This window comes from Lepidochelys kempii, chromosome 4, assembly GCF_965140265.1.
Source record: "Lepidochelys kempii isolate rLepKem1 chromosome 4, rLepKem1.hap2, whole genome shotgun sequence".
NCBI classification, from domain to species: Eukaryota; Metazoa; Chordata; order Testudines; family Cheloniidae; genus Lepidochelys; species Lepidochelys kempii.
In genome coordinates, this window is record NC_133259.1 from 59,887,577 (window position 1) to 59,908,296 (window position 20,720).

General features: G+C 39.3%; 1 protein-coding gene across 4 annotated transcripts in view; it reads left to right on the plus strand.

The window, feature by feature from the left end:
* Window positions 1-20,720, plus strand: part of LOC140910468 (uncharacterized) — a 114,584-nt gene that overhangs the window by 62,667 nt on the left and 31,197 nt on the right. For all 4 annotated transcript variants that reach the window (XM_073341417.1, XM_073341420.1, XM_073341419.1 and 1 more), the window contains one exon: window positions 20,595-20,634. In XM_073341417.1, the coding sequence (XP_073197518.1) occupies window positions 20,595-20,634 (40 nt within the window). The remainder of the gene's footprint in view (window positions 1-20,594; window positions 20,635-20,720) is intronic.

Genomic DNA, 20,720 nt, shown 5'->3' on the forward strand with positions numbered 1-20,720 from the left:
GCTGCTACAGCTTTAGCTAGAATGCCAACACTTTGGAGGTGGGATAGCTCAGTGGTTTGAGCATTGGCCTGCTAAACCCAGGGTTGTGAGTTCAATCCTTGAGGGGGCCATTTAGGGATCTGGGGCAAAAATTGGGGATTGGTCCTGCTTTGCGCAGGGGGTTGGACTAGATGACTTCCTGAGGTCCCTTCCAACCCTGATATTATTCTATGATTCTAGTTGGGAGTTATAGCAACTCAGAGCCTTTGGCACAGAGGAAGACCTGTAGCACATTCACCAGTGGATCACATACTTCCTAACATTTACGGAACCAGGAAGGAGAGGTTGAATTGCAATAATCTGACCTCACCAAGATATGAACCTGCCTAGAAGCTGCTGTAGACGCTTCTGGGAACAGGTGAATGATCAGGGATTGTCTGTGATGCTGGCGTTTAAAAAAATCAAATTTTAGTCCTCGGTTCTATAGAAAAAGAGAAGCAAACTGACACAATTAAAATAGGGACAATTCAGAAACAGTATGCTGAAAAATTAAAATGGCTTGATGCAGTTTCAGGAAAGCATGGAGGAAATTAAAAACCAGCCCCCCCCCCCATGAAAAATCTGTCACCCACACCCCAGAAAACAGAACCAGGTTTTGAAAAAGACTTTGACAGCTCCCTGCAAAAGGAATAAATTAAGCCTGAGTTTCGTCTGAGCTGTCATATTGAAAGTGGGATTCAAAAGAGGTACCCTGAAGCAGAGATAATGGAAGCTGTAATCAGGCCAGTGTGCCCAGGTTTCAGCCTCAGAAACTCTTTAGAGGGAAAACTGATCTGAGCCTATCAAAACTGAGTTGGATCTTAAGATTGTATTAAGACTAATTTACTAGGAGTAGCCTGCATTTGGCATCTAACACCCAGGCAGCAAAAGAGAGTAGGTAATTTATTTGGAAAGAGATCTCAGGTGTGGCAACATTTCCTCAATAAAGTAAAACTGAAGCCTTATGGGATACTGGGGCACAGGCATGCTTGGTCTCGAGTAAATGGGTAAGATGGTAATCTCCCATGAACACACTTTAGAAAGCTTGACATTATTGGAAATGGAAGATGGGTGGGATTTTAAAGCAGCCAATAGAATCAAATCCCTTACAAAGAGTGGATTGAAGTCCAGTTTTAATTAAGCAAAAATTATGATATCTAGACTATTTCTGTGCTGGTCAGTCCACACAAATTAGCAAATGTAGTCATTGGCTACAGTGTTATTGAGCAGATAGTCAAACATGATTGCTGCAATTCACCTTATGAGGCATCTAGCCTTATTAACAATGTGAAATGTGTATTTCCTCATGTTGTTCACAAGAGCTTCCACTTTTGATGTACCATCAGAAACAACAATGCAGACAAATTGTGCATGGTTAAAATGGGGGAGAAAGGATGTCATTATCCCTAAAGGAAAAACCACTAATATAACATGCAGGCCTGGGTACTGAAAATGTAACTGAAGTGTTTGAACTAGATGCTGTTGCTCAGTGGTTTGAGGATTTGGACGTATATGAGACACTAGTCAAAATACCTTAAGGATCATCTTGCTGGTTAAATATCCTTGTGAATAACCACTTAAAATGTGACATTATTTTGAAGAGATGAACTGTCCTGGGAAGTTTACAGCAGATTAAATCTGAAATTCCAATCGATACTCAACAAATAAAACTCTTATAGGTGGCATTAGTGCCAAAAGAGAGAAACAGAAGTACAAGGATCAAGAAAGAAGTCAACAAAGAGAAGAGCCTCTAAGCAGAGTGGAGGATCGAGATCTGTTTGAACCAGCAGTGATCCTCAGCCATTTATCAGAGATGCAAAGAGAAATGGCCCAGCAGATGCTGAAAGAGGAGTACCATGCCTTCTCTAGAGCTGTTGGAGACATGAGATGGATCCCTAGTTTGTATATGCATATCAAACTACAAGCCTGTAATATATATTACATCTGTGTCTTATCTACTATATAAAGAGTTAAAGGAATATCTGCAAGATTTCCTGAACAGGGGATGGATCACCAAGTCAGAGTCCTCCTATTCATCACCCGTGGCATGTGTCTGAAATAGGGATAGTAGTCTAAGATTCTGCTTCAACTCTTGGGAATTAACTAGCAAAACCATATGAGACAGACAGTTCCTCTCTCAAATCCACAATGTTCTGAATGGACTATGAGGCAAATCTTGGTTCTCTGTTCATGGCTGAACAAAACTGCCACCTCATAGCCTTCATTATACCATGAGGTTTGTATGAATGGGTTAGTATCCCATTGGTTTAACAAATGCACCTACTGCCTTTCAGTGGCAAAGGATAAGGGAAAGCGTATAGCCAGATATCCTTCAAACAGCCAGTTAGTACATGGACTGAGCAACATCAAAGAGTTTTTTAAACCAGCTGACTGACTGCCTGATACAGCCACTAATAGTGTCCTATCCTAGTTTTGGCTTGCCTTTCATCCTACATATTGATGCTTCCAGTAAAGGACTAGATGTAGTCTTAGAACAATGTCAAGAAGTTAAATTAAGAATCATTTGTTATGGGTCAAGTGTACACATCCGATGAAGTGAGCTGTAGCTCACGAAAACTCATGCTCAAATAAATTGGTTAGTCTCTAAGGTGCCACAAGTATTCCTTTTCTTTTTGCGAATACAGACTAACATGGCTGTTACTCTGAAACCTGCAGATGAGAAGAATTTCACCTTCATTCAAAAAAGCTAGAGTTTCTATCTCTGAAATGGGCTGTAGCTGACAAATTTCGTGACTACCTCTGCTATGCACAATCCTTCAGGGTTTACAGTCATAATAACCCCTTAACATATGTTTTCATCCTGAAAGGCTGATCGTGATAGCACACCACTGTGCTGCAGAACTAGCTTTAATTTCAAAGTTAAATATCATCCAAGGAAACCTAATGTGGAGGTAGATCTTTATCCAGAACGTCCCTTGATATGGAAAAATGACAGAATGCACCAAAGAGAGAAAGTATGGAGGTGATTGTATGGACTCAGCATATGAAGTACTAAAGATGTACCAGAAGACTTCAAATATACCACCATTGTAACTATATACAGGAGGAAAGGTAGAAAGTCAAACTGTGGCAACTACCATGGTATCTCATTACTCTGGATTGCTGGAAAGGTTCTGGCCAGAGTATTTCTTTGATTGTCTGTTATGCAACATTGCTAACCATGTGCTGTCAGAGTCACAATATAATTTCAAGCCAACAAGAGGAATGGCAGACATGATATTGGGAGGTTGTCAGATGCAGGAAAAATGCAGAGAACAGTAACAGGACCGTGACACTGTCTTCAGCAGACCTGGACTTTTCTAACTATTACATATTTTTGGTTGTTCCAAAAATTTACCAACCTTCTGATACTGTTTTATGAGAGAATGCTCGGGACGAGTCTGTGCAGATGGTTTTCTGTCTGACCCATTCCCTGTCACTAATGGTATTAAGCAGGGCTGCATAATGGTTCCAGTCATGTTCAGTCTCTTTTATGCAGCAATGCTTGATGTTTCTATAAGAGACCTGAATGCCAGTTTCAGGATACATTTCTGATCCTCTGGAAAATTATTCAACCTGAACAGGTTGTCCTCTTTTATGAATATCTTTGAGGTCTTTAGTTCATGAGCTGCTGTGTGCCAATGACTGTGCTCTAGAGGCACATATTCAAGAAAAGTTGCAATTGTTTACGGACAGATTCACACAGTCTAAAAAAAGGTACGGGCTGACAATCAGTCTGAGAAAGATAGAAGTCATTTATCATACTGCGCTATGGAAACCCTACAGAAAACCAAATGTCACCATCAGCAACACACAGCAGAAGTCTGTAACAGTGTTGAGGTATCTTGGTAGCACATTGTCAAATGATACTACTATAGACAAGAAGTTGACAGGTTTCATCAACAAAGCCAGTTCATCATTTGGCAGACTGGCAGCAATGTGGTATTAAGCTTCAAATAAAGCTAAAAGTTTATAAAATGGTTGTATTGTCCAATCTGTTGGATGGGTGCGAGACTTGGATCTGCTCCAGGCATCACATCAAGCTTCTAGATAAGGTCAATTTCTGACATCTGCATCAAATGGTGGGATAAAGTTACTAATAATGAGTCTCTGAAACGTGGTCATTCCACAGGGATTGAAGCCATGCTGTTTGCATCACAATGACATTAAGCTGGTCATGCGTTGAGGATGGATGACACCAGAATGCCAAAGCTATTGCCATACAATAAGCTGAAAGTAGGTAACTTCATAGGAGATGGCCAGAAGACATGCTTCAAGAACACATTGAAATGTAACTTGAAGCAGTGCTATATTGATGCCAACTGCTGGGAGTTGTTAGCAACAGATCACACTGATGAGCAGCAGTCAATGATGGGGTTACTCAGTTCAAAATTAATCACCATATGGATCTTGAGGCACTGAGGCTGAATTGTAAACAGTATTGGATTCAGCAGGCACAGATTGATCCCTTAGTTGTATCAAGCTACATACACACTCAATGTGGGAAAGGACTGCCACTTACGCATTGGCCTTTTTAGCCACGATCGTACTCACAAGACATGATGCTTGTCATCAGCATCTTTGGTGATGGACAACAACTGCTACTGATGCTTTGGCAATGGAAGAATTCTCCGTGGGCGTTTAATCCACTATAAAGCCTATTCCATGAGAAGACATTTTGGCAGCTCATAAGGAAGATTCAGATATTGCTAAATTTCTTCACGAAAAGTCCTTGGGGCACACATTTAATAACCAAAAGAACAAAGGAGAATGTGGTAAGATTTCCAGTTGATGTGTGAATGGTATTGAGTTCATTTGGATAAAGTAGGAATGTCTTTTATTTAGGGCTGTCTATTAATCACAGTTAATGCCTGCAATTAACTGAAAACAAAATTAACAAGGGCTTACTCAGCTGAAGGGAGTTCTGTAAAAATAATAATTCTACATTTGTAAGTTGGACTTTCATGATAGAGATTGCACTACAGTACTTGTATGAGGTGAATTGAAATACTATGTCTTTTTACAGTGCAATATTTGTAATAAAATAATATAAAGCGAGCACTGTATACTTGGTATTCTGTGTTGTAATTGAAATCAATATATGTGAAAACATCCAAAAATATTTAAATAGTATTCTATTATTTAACCATGAGATTTAAGACTGCGATTAATTGCAATTAATTTTTTTTAATACCTTGACAGCCCTGCTTTTATTTCTTCACCTTATCGCCTCCCTAGTGTGTTGTTCCCACTTGGCACATCTAAACTTAGTCTGTAAGCTCTCTGGGTCAGGGACCATGACTTTATGTTTCTACTGTGAATAGCCTAAAACCTTTGGATGCTGTAAAGATAATAATTATTAGTTTTCTGTTAGATTTGACAGGATTTTATTATTATTTTTTTTTAATCTAACAGAAGGTTTTACCATTTAGAGTTTCTACTGTGGTTTTGGTTTGCTTAGTGATCACCGGTATGTGTAGAGAGATCTATTTTAAAGTATGTGAAAGCTTTTATTACACATCTGCGTAAAGACTATTGCTTCGGCAAGGCACATCTTCAGACATTATCGCTTCCAGATTCGATTTATTTGAGATGTGCTCTCTATTTCTGTTTTTGTTAACAGTGCATTATGACCATCTGGTAAGACCTCAAAGCAATTAATTGTTTAACTGCAGCTAAGAACAAGATGTCAGTGTGTTAGAAAAAGACTTGCTGTAAGGCACATGTTAATATTCGTGACTAGGGCTTCTAGGAACTACAGTAATAGAAATAGTATACTCTGTACTGTGCTAGTTTAGTCTTTTTTTAAATGTTTGCAACACTGGAATAAATCTGAAAAAAATTATTTTGCATTGAAGAGATTTTTTCAGATGACACTATTGAATTTATATAGTGATGTTCTAGTTTGTAGAGGATTTTAATTTCTGTGGTTTTTTTTATTTGCAGTTGCTTACGTAATTATATATGGTGCTTTGAAAAGGCAGGTGTGCTGGGCATTGGGTAGACCCAAGCAGCAATTAGTGTAGCTGGTATTGTTTACTCGAGAGGCTCTTGATCCTAGGCATTGTAGTTCACTTACAAAGAGGCGCAGACTCTAGAATCCAAGAGTTTGGTTAACTCATTGCGAAGATAGGGCCATTTGCATCTATATCCAGATTTGAAACATTTTCAAAATGTGGGTGTGTTTAGCTCCACAGTTTTGGCTTGATGCCACTTTCAAATGAATTATTTCCTTGATAAGAATATACATTCACATTCCACTCTCCTGTGTAGATACTATGTTCTTGAAAACACTCTGATTTTAAGTTTTCAGATACCTAACCAAGAGCTGTTACCTTAAGGCCTAGACCTCACACTTTCAATCATTCACCTGCCTAACTCCAGCTGTTTGTTGCTGATAACCACTTTAATCAAATAAAATTCTAGTAAAGAAATGTTTTATTTCTTTAATGATTTTTAAAATGTTATAATGCAAAATGACTGCACAGCTTTACAGGGGAAAATAGAGGGTGTTTCAGCCCAAGTTAGTAGATTGGGAAAATGATTAGTCTCAAAATACAAAAGTACTAAAGCATCAACCATTTTCAAGGGGCTGTTTTAAAATAGCTAGGTGGAAGAAAAGAGACTCGGGAAGAAGTCTGAGTGTCAAATCCACAGAGGTAATGTTGGAATCTTAGGAGTGCCTGAAAATAAAGCAGAGAGGTGATATTTCATCCTTCATGGGAAAAATCTCTTACCTGCACTCTACTGAACTTTGATATCAAAAGAGAACTGGTATCTGAAGAGGGACGGGACTTAATTCCTTTAAACAGCAGAGACTAGCAATGGGTTATTGTCTGCGGAACCAGGGCAACAATTTAAATGCAGCATGTGATAAAACAAATTAAGGATTTAAAGTCCATTAGTGAAATCCTGGTCCCATTGAAGTCAATGGGAGTTTTATCATTGACTCCAATGGGGGAAAGGATTTCACTCCATATATTAAACCCAGACTAGAATCCTGTGATATAAACCAAGTGAAGGAAACTTAGTCTTATATGACAGGAGGAGGAGCAATGGCTACAGTAATACTTGCAAATAAATGATATATTTTCTAGATGTCAGGTCTGCTGAAAGATTACTGAAAAAGGTAACAAATAAGGTAACCTTTGGGTCCAAAAAGAAGAAAAAGTTACATTATTAAACTCAAAGGTGATTTTTGTGTGAATTTGAAGCTTTTCTTCCTGTTTCTTTTTTCACATTTAGAGAATAAGCTTTGTAGGAGACACAGAGAGAGTGTACTGATTTAGTCAGTACCAGATGTTCAAAAGGAAAGGTAATTGGAAAAGTGTTCTTTTTTTCTTCTTTTTCCCACCTGCTCAGCAGGTTGACATTATGTTATAGTGTGTGTGCACACGCACACTTGTGTGTCTAACTAATACTTTTTACTTATAGCACTTTTCTTCATAAAGTGCTTTGCAAACAAGCTAAGCATTGCAACATCTGATGAGCTAGGAATGTCTTATTTCAGTTTTATAAATGGCTTTCTCTGATAATACAGAGTCCGTGCAAGAATGAGGAATAGAAATCAGAATTGTAGATTCCCATTCCTCTTTCCTAACACTAGACTGACTGTGCTTCTTATTTGAGATAACACAGTGATGAGAGTAGTATAAATTCTAGGCAGTGCAGCTAGTGACACCTCTAGTTAGCCCAACACTTTTAATTTAGGATTCTGTTTTCAATTTTTTTATAAATTTGTCAAATGTGTAAACCACTCAGGTCAAAATTTTTGAAGCTGGGTATTTGCCTAAAGTTGAATTTTTGGGAGACGTTTCTGAGGTCAAGATTAGGGGAAAGTTTGTTGCCTTATCTATTTTAAAAATTCTTACAACAGGTTTGTTGGGACGCTCCAAAGCCTTCATGTTCTGGAGCACGGATTTAGAATTTGGCAGTGGGACTACCAAGTGTCGGCAATGTGCTTTTTCCTCTCTGTGAAAATTTTGCTCCCTTTAGTTCTGGTGATTCCTAACTTTTGAGTGCTTGATTTTGGATGTAGTATGTAGCTACACACTGATTTAGGGGGACAATAAATATGGATAATCATAACCGAGAAAATCACTGTACTTTCTGATCAGTGATTATTGAAATAAACTTTTTCTCTTCTCTGGTGGTTTACACTGTTTGTTTTGAAAATCAGTCTAGAAAGACTTTTAAAATAAGACAAGTGTGCCATAAGTAGTTATGCTGATTTGGAACGGAGAGTGGAATTCCATAGCAAAAACCAGTGTCTGAGAAGAAGCTATAGGAATGTTGTCTGTGTGCTGGAATTTGCTTGTGTATGTGTTCCTATGCTTTATAATAAATAAAAGGTGTTAGATCTGTCAAAGATAATGTTGGGAGAGCAGCACCTTTTAAAAATGTATACCTCCATAATGAAAAGTGAGTGCATTAAAATCTACAGAGCTAATTCCTAACATATTCTTCCTAATCTTTATTTTTAAAGCCTAGTGTTTCTTTAAAGAGAGTGTTTGCAGATGCAAACATACTCTCAGTAAAGCTACCTAAATACAAATTTTAATTTCACATTGTCAAAATTAAATTTTAGATTCTTTCTGAGCTCAGTGAAAAGTATGAAATTACAACCTGTGGATAGGTGATATATTGACGAAGTTAGACAATGGTTTGTTGTTCCTTTTTCTCTGTTGAAAAGGAAGCTTCTTTATTGCACACTTTTGTTGAGCATTAGCTTTAGTTTACTAGTTTATACACTGGCTCGGGTTTGATTTGAATGAGGCTGATCTTATTGAGATTAAAAGGCTGCTGTCAAACAAAAAGTTGTTTATAAAGACAAAACCACTGTTAACACCCGAGATTATTAAACCTGAAAGAACTTTTTTAAAACCCTGTCTTACTTTTTACCACGTGTTCTTTGGTTATTCCTTCTTTTTCCCTCTGCTTTTTAAATTAAGAGAGACCAGTCAGTTTCATTTTTAAAAATAATTTCTAGCAACTTCACTTACTTGTCTTCATGCATTTAAATACAGTATTGTAATATTTGGGTTACAAAAAAGGCAGGGGGATGTTAAAAAACAAAAAAATGTTTTCACAAAATATTTTACATTTCATCTAAATATTTCTAGTATTAGTTTCTTTTTACAAAACAAAATATTTTTTAATTTCAAGACTGTATAGTGTTTAGTCCCAGTAGAGAGCCTCTGCTAAGACTTCAGGAGGAATTAAGCATCTGCTTAAAGTTAAGTTAAGCCTAAGCACATACTTAAGTGTTCTTCCTGAACAGGGATTCTTTTCTGAATTGAGATCTTAAGTAGCTTCTTAGTGATTCTCCCAGTGTTAGTTGAATTCCTGGGTGGCCTAGGGGCATAGTGTTTTAAGATGAAACTATCAAAGCCAAAAATGTAAATATAGTCACAAATTTTTCAGTCTAAGGGATATTAAGCACATGCAAAAATGTGTAATTTGATGGCTATCCAGCAGTAGCAAAAAGATGTAGTTTGCAAGTACATATCAGAATTTTGATGTACATGGAAATTTAGTGATGACATTATTAGAGGCTATGATCATAGATTCATAAATTTTTAAGCCAGAATAGCTAATGGCCATCTGGCCTGATCTTCTGCATAACACAGGCTATAGAAATTCACCCAGTAATTATGGAATTGAGAACAATAGCTTTTATTTGAGACCTCTGAAAATATGGTTAAAAGGACAAAGACAGGTTTTTAGTATTAATTGAAAATGTCTTCATAGTGATTTTAAGTCAGACCATTAACAGTTAAATAATTGTGGTTGGTTTCTTTTTGTTTTGTTTTTGTTTTTAGTCTGAATTGTTTTCTTGTTCATATACTAGCACTAACAAAATGGCACTGTAGAGCTCTTAAGAGTGTCCGTATGGCACATTATTGTATGCAATGTTGTGGTAGCCCTGTTGGTCCCAGGATATTAGCGAGACAAGGTGGCTGAGGTAATATCTTTTATTGGACCAACTTCTGTTGGTGAGAGCAACAACTTTTTGCACGTATTAGGCTCTCCTTCTAGTTTTGTGGTTTAATAAAAGTTCAGTAGCTAAGAAATACTTTACTAATAGCAAAAAATCAAGTGCTGACCCTTATTTCACATTAAAGTGACCGGAGTTTGACACCAAAATGACAGCTGGTTAATACAGCTTGAGATTTCAAAGTGCTTGAGTATATGTAAATATTATGACTGATCTCCTAAGTGTGTTGGAAGACACTTCAAGAAATGTCCTAGTTGTAAGTTTACTCCAGTCCCCACGTTGGTTAGAGGATAATATCCCACAGGATGTTTTATCTGCTGAATGTAGAGGAAATGAATAGAATAATTAAGAACATATAATTGATCTCAATAAACAAAGATTATACTTATGTGCTGTACAGTATTATTATAACATAAGTGCTGTTCACTGCAGAACATAGGATTTCAGATTCCTGTAGCTTGGTAATTTAAAAAGATAATGCTTCAAAACCAGTTTGTTACAATGGAATGTCAGTCCCCAAAATGTGCTGCAAGTTCATTGGTAACATTTGTTTCAGCCTCTTTGCTTCCACGGGAAATATGAAGGAGGAGGAATGTTAGATCAAAAAAAGGTAAGTCAGCATGGCAAGAGCCATGGCTACACTGTGAGACCCTGTGAAGTTTCAGTCTGCTGTGAAATGTTAACTGTTCAAAGCATTGTTTCTGTGTATAACTATTTTTAGCCTTAAAGCATTTTACAAAATAATGCAATGTTGTGGTCTAATACCTGCCATTTAAGTATTGAAAAATACCTTATTCTGTTGCAAAATACAGATTTGCACAAAATATAAATTGATATTTATGTAGTCATTAATAACCAAAGCTTATATACTGACAAAGTAAATTAAAGAGGGTAGGAACTGAAGGCAATAAGCCAAAATCAGACAGATGAGATGTGGCTTTTTAGATTAAGATATTGAGACAGAGTTTGTTGAGGGGTTGTTCTCTGGAAAAGGGACAATATTGGCTTCAGGCTCCATCAATAAGTGGAAAGATGGATGAGGAAATTGAAAGTAGGCTAGAGGGAGTGATGAAGCCAGAGGATAAGGTGAGATTGTGCAAGGAATTGAACAAACATAAGCAGATAAAGAACTATATTCTTGAGGGAGTATGAAATTCCATGAAGGTCAGTAGGGACTGAAGGCCAACATCTTCAAATTTGGATGCCTAAAGTTAGGCTCCTAAATCAATACTGAGGCACCTAAATATAAGTAGCCTGATATTCAAAGATGCTGTACACATGAAGCTCTTACTAACTTCAGTGGGGTTTGTGGGTGTCTGACATTTCTGCAAACATGCAATTTAGTTAAGGTGCCTAAATATAGATTTAGGGGCCTAACTTGTCTGAAACTTTTGGCCAAAGTGAAATGATCTCTGGGTTTTCAAGACAATGTTGTTAATTATTTTCTAGATATGCTGGAGTTTGGTTCAAAGAAAGTTAGGGAAACCAGCAAATAGAGAATTGCAGTAATTGAGATGGGCAGGAATGTGGACATGGGAAAGTATGTTGGCTAATGCAGAGTAAAGATAAGGTCAAGTACGGACATTATTGCATACATTGATATGGTGGGAAGAAGTCAAGAAGGACATAGAGAAACTCAATCATTTGGCAAGTAAGAAATTGGAATTAGTGAAGTGGGTTATGGAGAGGAAGAGCACTTGGTTTTCTTCTTGCCTAAAAGGAAGACTGCAAAGTCCTTTAATTGGGATTGAATGGAGATAGTAATTGACAAGACAGAACTGACAGGAATGCATGGGATTAGTTGACTTTGTACTTTCCAATTAAATACTCACAGAGCATACTGTTCTAAAGTTATCAATAGATCAGCTTCTTGTAACTTTCTTCTCCACCCTTCAAACCTCTTCCCCAGTGTTTCGCAAACTTTGAAAGCTGAGCATCCCTCTGGGAAAATGAAACCAGTCATGTCCTTTCAGCCCTATTGTGTGACATTAAAATCCTTCCCCAAATAAGCAGTCACTAAAGGAGACTGTGTAGGGTTTTTGCAAAATCACACTTCTACTAAAGTCTTACATGTTTCGACTGGAGTGAAATAGTTTAAAATGTTGCTATTTAAAATATAATCACTGACATTTGAATTAGCACCCATTAAAACAAATGGGCCAATTCATACCTCTAAGCTATTTTTCAGACTCTGCAAACAGGCAGATGTTGCTGCATCACTTATGCTCGAGTCAGATGTTCAAGGTTTTCTTCACAACAGTTGAGAGGCCTACCCATGCACCCTGGCGAGGCCTTCGTGCCCCCCTGGATAAGAGGCACATACTACACTTTGGGAAACACTCCTCTCTTTGATCACAGTAACTTACTGTACAAAGGGTGGAGGATCAGAGGAACTTCACCTGTAGCCCACACTTGACTGTTCTATATTTATGCCTCCTAATGTGGAACTGGAAATGGATATTTTCTGCAGTGACATTTTGACCAGCAAGTAGTATTCAGACTGAGATGAATGACCAGGAGACTGCATCTGGGAAGCATTTTATTAATGATCACCAGGCATCCATGAGCATGACTGATGACTTGTTGTATGTGAAAATACTGAAGTGGGAAAAAACTATTAGAGTAATCAACAATCTGTATTTTGGAGGTGGTGGCAGGTTGATAAATAATTAGGTTAGCTGATTAGATGTCTAATTCTCTGCTTTTGTCTCTGATCTTCTCTCCTCTCCTTCCCCACACGAGAGGAAAGGGCTTCCCCCATCACCTTACTCCCTGCTAAGCGGTCAGGAGTCAGCAGAGCGCCAGTGAGGCAGGGTCACAGTCCAAGTTGGAGCCTCTCTTTTCCCCCTCATCTCCCTAGACCTGGGCCTGAATAGGTGACCCCCATCTCCAGGACACAAGGCCCCAAGTGGCTTCCCTTCCCCCAGCCACATGGTCTCTGGGAAGAAAACCTGGACTACCAGGACAGACACAGCCCTGAGAGTAAAGTACCCTGTCCCCAAAAGTAGAGCATAATGCCCAGATGGGGGCATACCTTTAATATCTTCAGAACCCCCTGGATTACAAATGGTGTTGGCAACAGACTCAGCTTTTGTCAGTTTGAACTTTGCACATACTGTTCTGACTAGTTCTTTGCTCTGAGCCCTTCTCATTTCTGTACCTTTCCACATTTCCTTCCTCCTGTCCCCTTTGCCTAATTGCACTTCCCTCCTTTCTCCCCCAGTACCAAAACCTTTTCTTTCCTACTTTCCCCCCTGTTGACGCACTCCCTTCCTACTGCTTCTACAATATGGGAGGGAGTACATGATATTTGCTAACCATCTCTCTGCTTCTCTGTTGTATCTAGAGTTGGATAAAGAACAGGCATTCCATTTGAAATTTAGTTTTGTACTGAATTAGAATAAAAAGCTTTCTTCCTTTTTTTTTTTTTTGTAAAATTCTCCAAGAATTGGAATTAACTGTTCTGTGCCCAGCTGTGCTGGGAACCCGGGCTCTGGGTCAGTAAGCCAGTGGCCTGCCAGGGAGCCTGGGATCTTGGGCTACTGAGCAACTGGGAAGGTCTGAACAGCTCTAGATGTATCCTTTTTCTAAATGTCTCTCTCTCTTTTTTTTTTTTTTTTAAAGATAAGATCTTTGGAAGGAGGACAGACTGTTCCCATGTGTTTAAGTGCTCTCTCAATGAGATCTTAATCCTGATTGCAGTTGGTGGGTGCTGCTGCAATTAAAAAAATAAATCATCAGTCATAAACCATTATCTGTTTAAGACTTGGCTTCTCTTCCTAATAATTATAATCTAATCTTTTATTTAAATATTAGTTTATATGTAAAGTAAATTCTTCCAGGTAAATATTCATTAGTGTTAGTATAAATAATGGCTATGGAGATTCCAGGATTAAAATAAATAAATCTTTAAAATCTGGATTTGTAGATTAGCTGTGCAGTTCTATTCTACAATGCCTACTGAGACAGGCTTGGTGATAGAAAAGGATGCAGTGTGTAGGTTGAACGTTGCAAAACCAGTGTAGCAGACAATTTTGGAATAGCAGGAGCTCTTAGTTCCAAGGTGTGAGAATACTTTGTTGCCCTCTGATCAGTTATTCTCTTTGATGGTTAGACAACTACTTGGTTATAGAAAGTCAAATGAAATTGTCTGAGAGCATGCTAGTGAAAAGTTTTCTTTGTAGACTTTTCAGGAAGTTAACATTTATTTCAGAGCAAAATCTGGTATCCTTAATCACAAATTATCCTACCAGGAAATTGTCCATATGACAATCCAAAGATAGGTTGATAAAGTAAATTAATTTAAACTCTGCTGTGTGTAGAGATTATTAAATGCAGATAGCTCTCAAACACAAGTGATATTCTTGCCATCTTGAAAAAGTCTTAACCAAGTCTTGTGCAGTAACATAGCTGTCATTCTTCTGTATTTTAAGAGTGACTACAATAGCCAGCCACTGCTTTTGACGGAACATAGGACAAATATATGTATAGAACTGTATCTAAATTGGATCTTCCAAGCAAGTTTAAATATAATATAAGTAAGAAACTGCTTCACATGCTGCCTGCTAATTCTACTTCTTTATGCAATATACTTTAAATTCATTTTAGTGAAGATATAATATATATTTTTAATAAAACTTCACATTGCACAATGTAATTTTATAGTGAAATAAATAATAGGCCTTAACCCTTCAGGTTGTTTCTAACATCAAAACCCCTATCAGGTATTCTTCAAAAGCTTGCTATCTTTGTCAACCACTAGATAGGACATACATATCCAGTTACTAGAGCCCTCTCAGCTGGCTAGTTGGATTTGTATGTGCATCACCAAGAAGCCAAGCCAGTAGCAGCTGTTGTAAACTGGCCTCAGGTAGAAATCACCCTATATGTAATAGCTTATATTACCTACACTTCAAATTACCATCTGTAATATGGGTCCGTCATACAGAGATATGTTCTTAATCAAGTGCGCTGGGCTCCGCATGAGAGCCACAGTTATAAAGTGTAGAATAACACAGCTGAGTCTATCAATGGATGACTTTTTAAAAAATTTTAAACTGCCATGAACATTCAATACAGTAATAGAAAAGGCAAACTTTTCTTGGTGGCCAATTACATAAGTAGTACCTTGGCAAACAATGGTCAGTCATAACTGCTGCTTTTAAATAAACTGTACTTGGAGGTCCTGATCCTGCAACCTGATCTGTGTGGACAGACTCTTGTACTGGTAAAGAGTCCCATGAAAGGTAATAGTCGTACATATACTCACAGGTCTGCCTTCATGGAACAGATTGCAGGATTGAGATGATAGTTTATAGATTCTTTTTATATGGTAGATTAACATTGTTGTCATTGCTATTGCGAAGAATAAACAATTTTTGAATTTTAAACGGCGGTTAGACATTGTTTTTCTGAGTGCCAATATCATCTCCTCCATGGAGTCACTCAGCCTAGTCCCTTACCCTAATTGTTTAAAATAATAATAAAATGCATGTTACAGATCTGGCTGCTTGGTGTGATGTAATTGGACCCAACCTTTGAAACCCACATGCTTCTAAACCAGTGGGGTCTAGGCAGAGTCTGTCACTGTTTCCAGCTCTGGGCCTCCAAAGCAGGCTTTGGGCTCTAGATTCCTTACCTGACATGCTACCTTAGGACATGGGACTTCACAGTCCAACTACCCTCTGAAACCAGTGCTGAACCCCTCCCCGCAGCCTTTCCAATCGCTTATGCATGCTGCTCCCAAAGGTCCACCTCACCAGGGGCTCTGCAGTTTATAGTTTAACTCCTTGAGGGCTGCATGGCAGGTAAAGCAGGGAACACAGGCTTCATACACTAGTTTCTGCAGCACAGTAAATTTTACTTTTAAAGCAGGGGTGGGCAAACTTTTTGGGCAGAGAGCCATATCAGGGTAGGGAAATTGTATGTGGGGCAGGGGGTTGGGGTGCAGGAGGGAGTGTGGGGTGTAGGAGAGGTGTGGTGTGCAGGAACGGGCTCAGGGCAAGGGATTGGGGCAGAGGAGGGGTTCAGGGAAGGGGTGGAGGAGGGGTGTGGACTGCGGGAGGGAGCTCAGGGCAGGGGGTTGTGGTGCAGGAGGGGTGTGGGGTGCAACAGGGGGCTCAGGACAGGGTGTGCGGGGATGCAGGATGCAGCAGGGGGCTCAGGGCAGGGGGTTGGGGTGTAGGAGGGGTGCAGGCAGTTGGGGGGGTGCAGGAGGGGTTCGGGCTCTGGCCTGGCTCCGCTTACCTAAAGCAGCTCCAGGGTGGCAGCGGCATACACCGGGGCCAGAGCAGGCTCCCTGCCTGCCCGCCCTGGCCTCATGCTGCGCTCTCTGGGAAGAAGCCAGCACAATGGCCCCTGGTGGGGGGAGGATCACAGGGCTCCTCACACTGCCCTGGCCGTGCCTCCAGGTACCTTTTCCAAAGCTCCCATTGGGTGTGGTTCCCCATTCTTGTCCAATGGGAGCTGCGGGGGGCGGTGCCTGGAGGCAAGGGCAATTCATGGAGCCCTCTGTTGCGCCCTCTCCCACGCCCCGGTCCGCATGGACATGGTGCCGGCCACTTCTGAGGGGGGGTGCGGGGCCTGCGGCACCATGAGGGACAATCCCGCTGGCCGGATCCAAAGCCCTAGGGGCCAGATCTGGCCCACAGGCTGTGGTTAGCCCACCCCTGCTTTAAAGCATACAAATCTTTAAGAAAAACTACAGAAGCCTAAATGCTCTGTCTCCTGAGTTTATGTTCACTTCTTCTTGTGAGTCCTAGACCAGTCAGTGTGTCAGGAAAGTATTTCCTGCCTCCTGCAGTTCTGTTGGCAGGTGATGGTCAGACAGTGAAAGAGAGAGTCTGGAGCAGATCCTGCCTTTAAATAAAGATTCTGTCCCCTTTGCCATGTGACCAACTGATCTGCTGCAGCTCGTTAGCCAGGAAGACCAAGCTCCCACAGAGTCTGAACTGCAAAAACCCCTTTCCTCCAGCCTAGCTCTTTGGCAAAACCGGGGTGAATCTCTTGACTGGGAAACAATCACAGTTGATCTCCTGTGTTAGCCCTTCAGAGAGGTGTCATGCATTATAAGCTGTCCTTGGTTCTGTTCTTTGTAGCACTAGGCAGTTAATTATACACTCAAAATGTAGGTCACATGCTTCAAAATGGCAGTTTCATTGTCATTTGCAGATTACAATTTAATATAGACATATATCCATCTGCTACAACATGCTCCTTAGCTATAATACAAATAAATAGGAAGTAGAGTCTTAGAAGAAATAAACGAAAGATAATGCATTTGAGTCAAAATTAAATACTTAGATGAGTTTTATTCAAAATACACCAAATTTGAAGCTTGTGTAAAACAAATGAGTGGCTACTGCTGAGCTGCTTTTAGTCAAATTTACACAACAGGTTTTGCAAGTTAAAATGTACTACACATCACATGATGACTCTTTAGTATTATGAATAGGTAAAGAGATTGATTCCTTGAATTATCTCCAAGTCGGGGTGAGGTGCTTCTTAAAAATTCAGTTTTACTGTATTCATCAAGTGCTGATCAGACTGGGTATGACACACAGTGTAGTTACAACAAAGCTTTTATCACTGAGAACCATCAAACTACCATCCTTTGAACAGACTTTTGTGAAACAGCTGAATTCAATTCTGAATTGAGCTGTGTTTATTGCAAATAAGGGTTAATGATTTCATGAAGGGATTGTAGAACTGTAGAAAAGACCTTTCCTATCTCCACAGGAAATACACACATCCTCCCTCTGTGCTGAGAGGAAGGGGCTGGAGTTGGTGCCAGCAGCAACATGAACACTTGAGTGGCAGCCATTTTACTCGAGCTGGAGAACACTGTCTGCCACACAGAGGGTGCACAGTGGGCAGCTCCTCAGCACTCTGAAATGCCAGCTGCACCCTGAGCCTGTTTTGCCTGGCATTTCCCCCCACACCAACATATATCCGGAAACATGGCTACTGAACATGTTAATGGGAGTGGTACTGGAGAGCCAATGGATACTTCTGCTACCTTTACCCATTCTGAGCATTTCCAGACTTTGCTTGATGCTGATTTACAACTGCAAGTTGCTGAAAAACTAGATGAGGTTTACCTTGTGGGGCTCGTTACACATGGTGATCTAGATAAAAGAGCTATTGAAGTTGTAAAGGAATTTAATTAAGAAGGTCTGTTGGCAGCGCTTCAGCACTTTAAAGCACTAATATCTCACATGTTCAGAACAACAGTGCTTTATTCCAAGAGACTTACTTGAGGATGAGCTTGTTCCATATTTAAGAAAGCTGATCCTGTATGGGATCAGCACTTCATGATGGATCAGTTAACAGATCTAAATAGAGGATATATTTTTGTCACTCTGTGCTAAAGAGGCAGCTCAGGAGGCAGCTAAATCAAACTGTATTTGTAACAGGGAATCATCAGGTGTGTTTCTGTTAGGGTTCTGCAGGTATTGGTTCTTGGCCCCCAGCTATTTAACATTTTTGATTAATTATCAATGACCTGGAAAAAAACCCACAAAATCATCACTGATAAAGGTTGCAGATGACTAAGTTTGGAATGAGTCGTAAATAATGAAGGGTACTGGTAACTGATATAAAGCAATCTAGATTGTTTGGCAAGCTGGGTAGAAGCAAACAATATGCATTTTACAGTGACCAAATGTAAAATTATACATCTAGGAAAAAAGAACTTAGGCCATACTTATAGGGTAGGGGACTCTACCTCGGGAAGCAGTGACTGTGAAAAAGATGTGGGGGTCCTTGGGGACAATCAGCTGAACATAAGCTCCCGGCGCTATGCGGTGGCCGAAAGGGTTGGTGTTATCCTTGCATATATAAACTGGGGAATGCTGAGTGGAAGTAAGGAGGTAATATTACCTGTGTATGTGGCACTGGTGTGACTGCTGCTGGAATACAGTGTTTAGTTCTGGTGTCCACAGTTGAAGTTGGCTGTTGATAAATGGAGAGGGTTCAGAGAAAAGCCACAAGAATGATTTGCAGATAGGAAAACTTGCCTTATAGTGATAAACTCCAGGAGCTCAATCTGTTTAGTTTAACCAAAAGAAGGATAAGGGGTGATTTGATTAGTCTGTAAGTACCAACATGGGGAACAAAACTGATAATGGGATGTTCAATCTAGCAGACAAAAATATAATAAAATCCAATGGCTGGAAGTTGAAGCTAGACACATTGACTAGAAATAAGGCACAATTTTTAACAGTGAATATAATAAACCATTGGAATGGTTAACACCAAGACTTGTGGTGGATTCTCCATCACAGGCAATTTTTAAATTAAGATTGGATTTTTTTTTTAACTACTGTAATTCAAACATATTAATTCATGGATGTCATGGGGCCAGTATGATATAGGATGTCAGGTTAGATGATTGCAGTGCTCCCTTCTGGCATTGTAATCTTGGAATCCATGAATTCTTAATAGTAAATATCATTGAGACTTAGGGATGGCATTGTCACAGGAGTCCTAAATTATAACTACATAGAAATCAACTTCAGCTAATGTGCTAGAAGTAACTGAAGTTCCAAACTGAAAGCTTAGCTGTCTAAAAATGGTGTACTAGCTTTCTTTTGGAAGCAATTAGAGATTTGAAAGGTGCTCATATTTCTCTAAATGTTCTTCAGAGGATGCTGTCATGTAAAGACTAAGTTGAAATACACTGCTGCATGCCTTCAAAATTAATCTACCAAAGCACATGTTGCTTTTCACAGTTCTTTAAAGGTATGTCTACACTGCAGCTAGAAGCAAGCCTCTGAGCCCAGGTAGGCAGATTTGTGCTAGTAGGACTTGCCCTAGCACAGTAAAAGTAATCGTGTGGACATTGGGACACAGATGGAGACTCAGGCTTATCCACCCAAGCTTGGACCCACCCTACCCCCTGCACCTAATATCTACCCCGCTATATTTAGCATGCTAGCATGAACCCGGGCTGGCAAGCTTGCTCCCAGCTGCAGTGCAGACATACCTTAAGGACTCTTCTTACTAATGCTTTACTAATTGATTTCTAGGTAAAAATTAACCAGTAAAACATTTCCCTGTGGCGTATGGCTATAATTTACCAATGCTATGTATGTATGGTATCAGTCATTCTAAAAATAAAGAGCAAAAGTTGTTCACAATTCTATAATATTCATGAAAAGGATAACAATTATTTGCATTAAACAAACCACAGTTTACTTTAGAATTGTCTGTCTTTTTAACAAATATTTGTTCTTTTTTCTCACAAATTTATATATGTGTTTAGGTTTTGAAAATAAATTCATATATATGATTAGGGACTTTCATGAATGTTTGTAAACCATTTCAGATGTTTTGTGAAAATCTCAATTTCTTTCATCAATTTCATGAAAACATTTTGTTTTGCATGTCTGGTGTAACACACATTTCAGTCATCATATTTCTAAGGAGTTACTACCCACAATCTCCCCAGCATTTTGTAAAAGGAAATCATAGGAAGGGTTCAGGGTGCAGTAATATCTGAACTACAGTTGTTTGGGGCGGGGGAGGGGAATCTATTAAGAAATTAACCCGTTTTGATTTATTTTATTTCAATTTTTAGCACCTGGTCTTACAGCAGTTGTTGGAGGACGTCCAAGAGTGTAAGTTCACTTCTGATCTTCCCTTGTTTTACTGTGTGCATATAGTATCCTTTAAAAAAAAAAAGTCCAGTTGTGTCTTGTGTTAT